Raw genomic sequence first — 11,599 nt, 5'->3', positions numbered from 1 at the left:
CAGCCCATTGGCCCATCTGGTCCAGATCCTGTTGTAATCTGAGATAACCCTCTTCGCTGTCCACTACACCTCCAATTTTGGTGTCATCTGCAAACTTACTAACTGTACTTCTTATGCACGCATCCAAATCATTTATGTACCGATCCTTGTGGCACTCCACTGGTCACAGGCCTCCAGTCTGAAAAACAACCGTCCACCACCACCCTCTGTCTTCTACCTTTGAGCCAGTTCTGTGTCCAAATGGCTAGTTCTCCCTGTATTCCATGAGATCTAACCTTGCTAATCAGTCTCCCATGGAGGAACATTGTTGAACGCCTTACTGAAGCCTTACATCTACTGCTCTGCCCTCATCAATCTTCTTTGTTACTTCTTCAAAAAACTCAATCAAGTTTGTGAGAGATGATTTCCCACGCACAAAGCCATGTTGACTATCCTAAATCAGTCCTTGCCTTTCCAAATACATGTACATCCTGTCCCTCAGGATTCCCTCCAACAACTTGCTCACCACCAAGGTCAGGCTCACCGGTCTCTCGTTCCCTGGCTTGTCTTTACCGCCATTCTTAAACAGTGGCACCATGTTTGCCAACCTCAAGTCTTTTGGCACCTCCCCTGTGACTATCGATGATACAAAACCTCAGCAAGAGGCCCAGCAATCACTTCTCTAGCTTCCCACAGAGTTCTCGGGTACACCTGATCAGGTCCTGGGAATTTGTCCACCTTCAACCGTTTCAAGCCATCCAGCACTTCCTCCTCTGTATTTTGGACATTTTGCAAGATGTCACCATCTATTTCCCTACAGTCTATATCTTCCATATCCTTTTCCACAGTAAATACTGATGCAAAATATTCATTTAGTATCTCCCCCATTTTCTGTGGCTACACACAAAGGCTGTCTTGCTGATCTTTGAGGGGCCCTATTCTCTCCCTAGTTACCCTTTTGTCCTTAATATATTTATAAACACCCTTTGGATTCTCCTTAATTCTATTTGCCAAAGCTATCTCATGTCCCCGTTTTGCCCTCCTGAGTTCCCTCTTAAGTATACTCCTACTTCCTTTATACTCTTCTAAGGATTCACTCGATCTATCCTGTCTATACCTGACATATTCTTCCTTCTTTTTCTTAACCAAACCCTCAATTTCTTTATTCATTCAGCATTCCCTATACCTACCAGCCTTCCCTTTCCTGACAGGAATATATTTTCTCTGGATTCTTTTTATCTCATTTCTGAAGGCTTCCCATTTTCCAGCCGTCCCTTTACCTGCAAACAACTGCCTCCAATCAGCTTTTGAAAGTTCTTGCCTAATACCGTCAAAATTTGCCTTTCTCTATTTTAGAACTTCAACTTTTAGATCTGGTCTATCCTTTTCCATCACTATTTTAAAACGAGTAGAATTATGGTCGCTGGCCCTAAAGTGCTCCCCCACTGACACCTCAGTCACCTGCCCTGCCTTATTTCCCAAGAGTGGATCAAGTTTTGCACCTTCTCTAGTGGGTACATCCACATACTGAAGTCTTAAATATGAATAGAATAGCAAAGCATGCTTAACACCATTCAAAATAAATGGCCTTTCTTGGAAATGTATAATTAATATTTTCTCATTCCCATGCCTTTTGAGCTTGTCTGAAGTTGCTTTTCAATCTGCACATGAACCTTGGGACCCCTGTTAGTCTGACCATTGTGCTCAGTGTAAATTCTGGCTCTACATAGTCCATCATTCTTCACTGTGGTTTCAGTCTAAAAGTTCAGAAGCAGCAGAAGTGGTATTTCTGATGCCTTTCAAATATTATAGTTGATGCAACCCCCATATAAGATCTAATTCTTTTAAATCTTTTTGAATGTAATTAACAATCTCACATGTTTGACACAATTCTACACTAATTAATTTTGACATGGTTTACATTATTTGTGAAGAGTTGAAAAAAAATCTTTGTCCTGGATGCCAAATAAAATACAATATATATGTATATATAATATATACATATTGTGGAACTAATTACAATTATAGTGCTTTTCTATACAAATAAATCTGAAGAGTCCTTTTGACTTGAAGATATCAACTCCATACGATATTTTCCTTTATTTTACTAACATTGCCCTCACTTTATCATTCATAATTTACAATTTTTCAAATTGTAATGAAAATTCTTCATGTGCTTGGATGGACATGTAAGGACAAGCCAGGGAACTGTAGACCAGTGAGCCTGACGTTGGTGGTGGGCAAGTTGTTGGAGGAAATCCTGAGGGACTGGATGTACATGTATTTGGAAAGGCAAGGACTGATTAGGGATAGTCAACATGGCTTTGTGCATGGGAAATCATGTCTCACAAACTTAAATAAGTAACAAAGAGGATTGATGATGGCAGAGTGGTGGATTTGAACTATATGCATTTCAGTAAGGCGTTTGATAAGGTTTCCCATGGAAAACTGGGAAGCAAGGTTAGATCTCAAAGAATACAGGGAGAACTATCCAAGTGGATAGAGAACTGGCTCAAAGGTAGAAGACAGAGGGTGGTGATGAAGGTTTGTTTTTCAGACTGGAGGTCTATGACCAGTGGAGTGCCACAAGGATTGGTGCTGGGTCCACTACTTTTTGTCATTTATGCCAGAGGAAGTGGTGAAGGCTAGTACAATTGCAACATTTAAAAGGCATCTGGATTGGTATATGAATAGGAAGGGTTTGGAGGAATATGGGCTGGGTGCTGGCAGATGGGACTAGATTAGGTTGGGATACCTGGTCAGCATGGACAAGTTGGACCGAAGGGTCTGTTTCTGTGCTGTACATCTCTATGACTCTATGACATAGAATCATCACTTGACCATAACTATTGAAGGAACATTTTACCTGAAGTTATAAAATGATTGTACAGTTGTTTTGCTAAGGCGATCCAACACATTCACCATTAAATATTAAATGAATTTAACTGTGCTCCAAACGAGCTCAAGAAAAAAAATCAAATGTAGACTCAGGGAATTGTGGAAGGAATTTTTCTGCCCCCACCTGGGAATTGAATCTGAAAATCATCCACAAGCCACAGGTCAGGTCAAAACAAGATGGTTTTTCATACTTACTAAGCACTCCAATAATTAGATCTTTTGTTTGCTGATGTAGCTTGGACAGAGATCATGGTCTCTTGGGTGTATGATTGTTTGAAATGTTGGATTTCAAGTGAGTGACTTTTATTGTGAATAAATGGATCTCTAGAAAGAAGTGTAAGTTACTTTAGGTGAAGAGGATCTGGTATCTGGTAGTCAGAAGATTGAATTAGTTCTCCTGATAACCATTATTTGCAATAACAGTAACTCTCTGGCCTTAATGGCTTGTTTTTCTTAGTTCTTGTTGAGTATATGTGGATCTGACATGTAATAATTGTTCTTTTATGGATTTTTATTATATTTTGATTTAAGTGTGATTTGACTTTTATTATGTTTTGATCCAAGCATGAAAAAGATTGTTACAAGCATGAAAGTAGGTTACATGCCTGGTTACGCTCTTGGCTGAACAACAGTGTGTGTATAGAGAGAGATAAATGAAAATAAACAGATCATCAAATGAAGGGTGAGGAATCAATGCAATGAGTACAAGATATGAAGAATAGTGGAATGGCCTTTGAAAATATGGGTTACTAAATTAAAATTGGACATGCAATTTAAAGATGATTCATACACCATCATAAATAATAACAAAGGAAAACTATGGATTCTCTTAACTAAGAAGACAACTGCAGACTTCCATATTAATTATAGATTTATAATCATTACATAAATCGTGATGAATTTTATTGAAGTCAACCCAATATAAGTAGGAATCAATTCCAATTACCCTAACATATCGCGCAAAAAACCCCTAACATATTTTACTTAACTTAAAAAGAAAATCCCGAAAAGGCCATGCATATTTTCCATGAGGCTGTCCTTGATAAATTATATAGCATCATGTGCAGCATGAGTTGGATTAGTAATTATTATATAGGCAATAAACCAAAGGTTTGCACACTTTTTCAGAAAGAGGATCTCCCTTCATAGTTTATATTAAACATGAGCCAGAAGAGAAATGATGGTACCTAGAATAGCGACAACTTCGTCGTCCTGGATAACCTCCAGTGATCCAGAAACTACAAAGCAGAGAGCATCGACACTTTCTCCAGCATGATAGATTAGGTCTCCTGGAGCGCAGTGTATCGTTTGGAACTCCACAGCCAGTGCTCTAAGGCAGCCATCACTAGCGAGCCGAAATGCTGGATGTTCGTTAAACACATTTCGGTTCAGATGAACACAGATATCAGCTCGCATGTCTTTCGGACATATAGCAAGGACCTAGATGGATTAAAAACAAGTGATTAATTTTACACATAATGCAGAAACTCTTATCTCTATGTGAAGCACAGAAGGAATATAAGTCAGAGGCGTTTATGTCCTGGTGCTGGATGATGTGCTTTATATTCTATGTATTAATGTGTGAAGTCACTGAGCAGAAACTTTGCCAATGCTAATTATATGAGGACTTTGGGCTGAGTTTCAATAACCATGCTACTTTTAAACCAGAAATCTAGTATTACCATCTTTCATCCAAATCTACATCCTTACTTTTGGTCCATCATTGATAGTCCTAGCAGTTAAATTAACTTAAAAAAATTAAATTTTTAGCCACTCATGAATTCAGAGTAATACATTAGTCCAGATTTTTTGCTAACAATAATGGTGAGCCTATCAGAGTGCACTATAAGTAGTTAAGCATCTGTCAAGCAATCTCTTTAGTCCTACAGATGTACCTGTAAAAGAGTCTCATTTGTTTTAATTATTGATTATTGACAAAATGCAATCTCCAATAAACCTCTGGTGGTAGGCCAGGTTGCAGAGGATGGGAGTTTTGTTAAAGGCTATCAACACATTGGCGGGAAGACAGTAGACTGAAGGGCTCATGTAATAAATACACATTGTCCCTTTACCTAAGAAGAGAATCCAGACTACTAGCTATTAGAGGAAAAAAACCTCTCCTGTCGTGAAACTGCAGCACATTACATATTTTGTAAGATGACTTAATATCTTTCTCACTCTGTCAGTCTAGCTTACATGTTGAGTCAGCAACTAAAATCAAACCTTCCAACAAATTATGAGACAAAAATCATTTACTGTAAGGTGCTCTTTTTTTTAATTCATGTGATATGGGTTGCACCAGCATTTATTGCCAATCCCTAGGTGCCCTTGAGAAGGTGGTGGGTGAGCTGCCTCTTAAAGTCCTGCAGCCCATTTGGTGGCGGGGGGGGGGGGGGTCACTCACAATGCCTTGAGGAAGGGAGTCCAAGAATTTTGCCCAGTGACATTGAAGGAAAGGAGATATATTTCCAAGTGAGATTAGTGTGTGATTTGGAGGGGATCTTTGGTGGTGTTCCATATATTTGAACCCCATGTCTTTTTAGAGGGTGGTCATTGTGGATTTGGAAAGTGCAGTCTCAGAAGCCCTGGTGAATAGTCCTGGGGAAAGTGTTAATTCATGGAACAGTTGTGAAGATCTTCTCTTTGAAACTCTGTTAATGGGTTCTGCTCCTCTAAAATGCTTCCCTGCTTTATCTGAGTATAGTCAGGATAACTGTGAATTTTATTCTCTCTTCTCACAACTGTTAAAGAATTCTCTTCTTCCACCAGCTTTCAATACTAATATCAAGCAACTTCACTGGAGGTTATGGTACCTGTTATGATCTTGAGAGAGAACGTGAAGTTTTAAAAGAAAATTTGACCTCCCAGCTTTTTTTTAAACTGTAAGTAAAAAGGAACATAAAAATGATTTTATGTGTTAAACAAAACATTTTATCCTTCAAGTATGGAACAAATAAAGTACTTCTAACTTTTTATAAATCTTATTATTTAAGCCCAAATATCCCAACAGAATATTTTGTTACCAGTCGAGAGTTGTCCAATGTATTACAGCATCCTGGGGGCTTCTTCACTGTTACAGAATCCAAACTAAATGTATCAAAAACTCTCCTGAATCAGGAGCCAGAATAGGTGACCCATCCCCTTCCAATCCACTTTGCCATTCATGAAAATCATTGCTGATCTGATTACTCTACACTCCATTTAATTCAAATATCTTTTCACCCCTTTGCTCACCAAAAGTATATAAACTTTTGCCTTAAACTATTCAAAGACTCAGCTTCCACTCAATGATCCTCTGAGCACGTTTTATTTTTGCCTCATCTCTGTCTTAGATAGGTGACCATTTAGTTTTAAACAATGACTCCCAGTTCTAGATTCTCCAACAAGAGGGGAAAAAATAATACTTAGGGATTCACTTTGGTTCTCCTCAGGTTTTCAACCTGGTACTTCGACTTCTGTGGCTCTCTTCTCACTGTGGGGATTCACTGCCGGTCTCTTTCACTGGCCTTACCAGGCATATCTAATCATGTTCACAGAATCCCTACAGTGTGGAAGCAGGCCATCTGGCCCATGGGGTCCAGACCTACCCTCACCTAGATCCATCCCCTTACTCTACCCCTGTAACCCTGCATATCCCATGACTAATCCACCTAACCTGCACATCTTTGGACTGTGGGAGGAAACTGGGGAACCTCGAAGAACCCACACAGATAGGGGGAAAATATGCAAACTCCACACAGACAATTGTCCGAGGATGAAATTAAACCTGGGTCCCTAACACTGAGGCAGTCATGCTAACCACTGAGCCACTGTGCCAACCATTAAACACATGAATATGTGACCATATGAATCAGCAGCATGAATTGGTCATTCAGCCACACTCGTTGCTATTGCCAATGCTGATGGTTCCACTGCAGCCGAGCTGCCCGAGAACAAAGACAAGAGAGACCTGCAGAATGTTCTCAAAGGCAATTGTGGAAGTGTAGCAAATGGCCTTGACAGTCAATCTCAGATCTTATAAAAGAATAAAATAAGTCAAGAATGCTGATCTGGTTGACTCTTAATTGTTGTTCCTAAGGCTGCCTCTGTAAATTCCTTAAATTGTTTTCTCTCTTTCTGGCCTAATGTTCAAAATGAGTCAATCTTAAAGTGCTAACAAGGATTCCCAACTCTGTGATCATTGCCAACGAAACTATTTCTGCATTTAGCTTGAAATAGTTGCAGACCTAACATTTACCTAAAATGTTGGCAATATCTAGATCTAACTAACTAACTACTGTCAGTATCTTAACCTCACACCTACATGAATGGAAATATGACTGACAATAACAAAAGAAAAACTGCATTTAGGAGAAGATCTGCAAACCACCCCCAGGGTCCAAAATGCTGTGCAGCAAATAATCCTCTGAATCTGTCATGTTAGTAAACTTCTTGTTCATCATTGGCTATTCCCAAAGGAGTGGAGAATAGCCAATGTTGCCCCATTGTTTAAGAAGAGTAGCAGGGATAATCCTAGAAATGACAGGTCTGTGAGTCTCAATAGGAGGGAAATGGTTGGATAAGATTCTCAAGGACCAAGAATTCTACGTATTTAAAAGCAAATGGACTTATTAGCGATAGGCAGCATGGTTTTGTTCAGGTGAAGTTGTGCCTCAGTAATTCGATCAAGGAGGTGACGAAGATGATTAATGAGGGAGAACTGGTTGATGTTGCCTATTTGGACTTCAGTAAAGCCTTTGACAAGGTCCCTCATGGCAGACTGGTATAAAAGGTCAAATCACATGGTATCAGGGGTGAGCCAGCAAGATGAATACAGAACTGGCTTAGTCACAGGAGACAGAGGGTAGCGGTGAAAGGATGCTTTTCAGAATGGAGGGCAGTGACGAGTGGTGTTCCACAGGGATCAGTGCTTGACATAAATGATTTGGAGGAAAACATAGCTGGTTTAATTAGCAGACAATGCAAGGATTGATGGATTTGTGGATAGTGAGGAAGATTGTCAGAGGATACTGGCACAAAGCTAGTCCTTTTTTTTCTAAAAGCTGTTCCTTGGCTCAAGGGTACTTTGTCCTTGATTTTTTTTTCAGAGGGGCAATAAAGCGGACCAGGTTCCGATCAGTCTGCTTTGGTACAGAGATGAAAAGGATTATGAGAGACCTTTTGTTTATATGTAAGCAGATGAGACTTCAGGCCAAAGTGGTCATGTTTTAGAAGTGACCTGTATAATGAAAGGGGGAATGGTCAGCTCTCTAACTGAGCTGAGCAGTTTTAGTTCAGTCGTGAGCTGGTTGGAAACTCAACAGGGAGCTTTATGGAACCTCTCTCTTTCCTGTCCTTCAATTTCAACCTATAGACATGTGTTCCACTTACACTGGTTTTTAAAGGGAGTTTGCTTATTGGGACTATTGTGAATATTCGGAACAGCATAATTAAGTTTAGTTGGATAGGATGAGTTCTGTCGTGGTTCTTTATTCTGTCCTTTGTGTTTCATTGTGTAATTTTGTGAATACATTTTTGTCTGTTTTAAAATCTAGTCGTCAACCTAGCTAACTTACTCTGGGTAATTTTCACTGTACATGTACCAAAACAAATTGCCAAGTTATGGTCTGAGCTGTCTGCTTAAGCATGTTTTGAATGGTCTGGATTGGTCCATAACAGGTTGGGGGCTCGTCCCAGATTTTAAACAGTGAGTGATAGGTGCTAGTGTCTTTATTTCAGGTGTTGGTTTGGTTGGGTAGACAAAGCTTGGAATAGAAATGGCTCTTTCAGTCACCAAAGGTTTTCTGGTGACTTTGGCAGTCTTGCAAAAAGTGAATAAGACCAAGTTGCAAGAATTAGCAGAGAAGCTGGAATTGGAACTGCTTGATTCTGTGGGGAAAGGAGAGACAATTGCAGCAGTAGCTCATCTTTCAAACTTGCTGGAGAAACCATCTGAATCTATAGAGATGACAAGAATTCAATTGCAAATGAAGCAGAGGTGAGAGAGAAGGGCAGCAGAAATGAAACAGCTTGAGTTAAGACTAAAAGCAGAACAGAGAGAGCAAAGAAAGAAAAAGAGTGAGCTTTTGAACTTCAAAAACTGACACTTAAAAAAGGAAGTCAGCTTAAAAGGCTGGAGATAAAGGCTGAAGGTAATCTTAATGAGGAAGCAGTGCAAGCTCATGTGGGAGAGCATTGAGTTAAAACAGCAAGGTTAGCAGCTGAAGTGGCTGATGATTATGAGCTGATCCATTAAACCAGGTCTGGCTTTCAGAATCAATTTCAGTCCATGAGGGATAGGAATTGGGGCAAAGAGAAACCCTTATGTGGAAAGGGAAAGGTAGATCTCAGTGAAGATCATAAGGATAACTTACCACAGGGTAGAAAAAACCCCTTGAGGGAGCAAAGAAGTTAAAAATCTCCAGTGATTTCACTGTAATAAAGTGAGCCACACAAAAATCACAGTGTTGGTGGGCTAGGAGAAAGCCAGGTGTAGGAAAACCAGACAAGCGTGGAAGTTTTGTTGGACTAGTAACAAAAAGCACAGAGAAGTTAGACAACTGCCTCAGAGCATAGAAGGTGATCAGAGGTTGATTAAGGATCAAGTGCCAAATCTGCTTAAAAAAATATATATATATGCAAGGGTAAAGTTTATTCACATAGGTCAGGAGCAGTAGATAAGGAGGTTACAATATTAAGGGACACAGGATCCTCTTAAGGATGAAGGATGAGGAGATATGCACTTCTGAGGGGCTATTGCCAGAGAAGGTACTGGTAACAGGAATTTATGGTGAGACAAAAGTGCTCAATTATATAAAGTGAGGCTAGAGAGTCCAGAGAAGAGTGGAGAATTTGTGGAAGGCATACTGGACAAACTCTCAGCTCCAAGAATACAATTTGTCTTTGCAAATGATATAGCTGATTCACTGGTAGGCGTGCTGCCTACTCTAGTTGAAAAGCCCGTGGAGACACAGCCACTGAAGAAATGAAGAATGTTTATCCAAGAGTTTTCCCTGATTGTGTGATCACAAGATCACAGAGGCACAAGTTGAAGTAGGAGGGATCAAAAGGCACAGATAAGGAAGCTGACATAGTGTTATCCGAAACTTTCTTTGATCAGATAAGTGGAACAGAGAAGGGGCAAATAAGTAAACATTCCAGTATTTTTTAGCTCTGCTAAAGTGATTGAATTAAAACAGAAAGATGAGGAGTTAAAACAGTTATATCAAAAGGCATTTACTGAGAAAGAAAGTGAATGCATTCGTGTGTGCTATTACTTAATAAATGATGTTTTAATGAGGAAATGGAGACGCTCATACATTCAAGCAGATGAGAAATGGGCAGAGATTCATCAAGTTGTTTTGCCAGTAGGGTATAGAAAGGAGGTGCTACAAGTCATGCATGAGCTACCAATTGGAGATCATTTAGGGGTGAGGAAAACATAGGCTAAAATACAAAGACGTTTTTACTGGGCCTGGACTACACAAGGATGTAGTTGAATTTTGCCAGATGTGTCATACATATCAGGTAATCGGAAAACGACAGGCAGTAATAAAACCTGCACCTTTAATACCTATTCCAGCATTTGAGGAACCTTTCACAAGTCTTGATTGAGGTTCCCACCTCAAACAAAATTGGAAATAAATATTTATTAACAATAATGGATGTGTCGACTAAATTTCCAGAGGCAATCCTATTATGCAACATCACAGCAAAAAAGGATTGTAGAAGAATTACTTAATTTTTTTACTAAATGCAGACTACCAATAGAGATCCAGTCAGATTAAGGATCAAACTTCATTTCCAAACTATTCAAGGAGGATATGGATAACTTGGAAATAAAGCAATTCAAATTTACTGCGTACCATCCAGAATCACAGGGAGCGCTAGAGAGATGGTATCAAACACTAAAAACCATGTTGAGGGCTTATGGTCAGGATTATCCAGATGATTGCAAACAGAGATGCACCAAATGAATTGACCAAATTCAGTCCAATTTAATTAATTTTTGGGCATAAAGTAAGAGGACCATTAAAATTGATTAAGGAGAAATTAATATGTCAGATTTCAGAGACCACCTATTTGAACGATGTGTCAAATTTTAGAAAACGATTAAATAGAGCTGGAGAGTTGGCTAAACAGCATTTGAAAGTATCACAGCATACAATGAAACAGGAAGCGTATAACAAAATACAAATTCGCAATTTTGCAATTGGCAGTAAGGTACTGTTGCTGCTTCCAGTAACAGATGAGCTTTTAAAAGCCAGGTTTAGTGGACCTTATCAAATTGAGAGGAAATTGAGTGAGGTGAACTACTTGATAAGGACTCCAGACAGGAAGAAATCTCAGAGAGTGTGTCATGTGAGTATGCTCAAAAGGTATTTTGATAGGGAAGGAAAGCAAGAGGAGACGGTGTTAATGATTAAACACAGGAGGAAGAACCAAGTTCAGAGGATTCTGAATTGGACAGTCCTCAAATCAAATTGGACAATGAGGAAGTTGTCAAAAATTGGGATAAATTATTGAGCTACCTTCCACAAGAAAATCAAAATGTCCTGAAAGAGTTATTATCACATTGAGAGATATGCGGAAATAAACTGGTAAGTACTAAACTAATTGTGATGATGTAGAGATAGGAGATGCTGTTGCAATTAAGCAACTTGCTTATAGGCATAACCCTCTAATTTTGGCACAGGTTCAGAAGGAGATAGAGCGCATGATTCAAGATGGCATAATCGAAGTG

The 11,599-nt window shown here is 39.3% G+C and overlaps 1 protein-coding gene across 2 annotated transcripts in view; it reads right to left on the bottom strand.

Annotated features, from left to right (window-relative positions):
- Nucleotides 1-11,599, bottom strand: part of kcnh5b (potassium voltage-gated channel, subfamily H (eag-related), member 5b) — a 317,576-nt gene that overhangs the window by 94,762 nt on the left and 211,215 nt on the right. For both annotated transcript variants that reach the window (XM_043697222.1, XM_043697223.1), the window contains exon 9: nucleotides 4,065-4,317. In XM_043697222.1, the coding sequence (XP_043553157.1) occupies nucleotides 4,065-4,317 (253 nt within the window). The remainder of the gene's footprint in view (nucleotides 1-4,064; nucleotides 4,318-11,599) is intronic.

Source organism: Chiloscyllium plagiosum, chromosome 10 (genome assembly GCF_004010195.1).
Source record: "Chiloscyllium plagiosum isolate BGI_BamShark_2017 chromosome 10, ASM401019v2, whole genome shotgun sequence".
NCBI lineage: Eukaryota > Metazoa > Chordata > Chondrichthyes > Orectolobiformes > Hemiscylliidae > Chiloscyllium > Chiloscyllium plagiosum.
The sequence above is the reverse complement of the archived record's forward strand: the minus strand, read 5'-3'. Positions and strand labels throughout refer to the sequence as shown.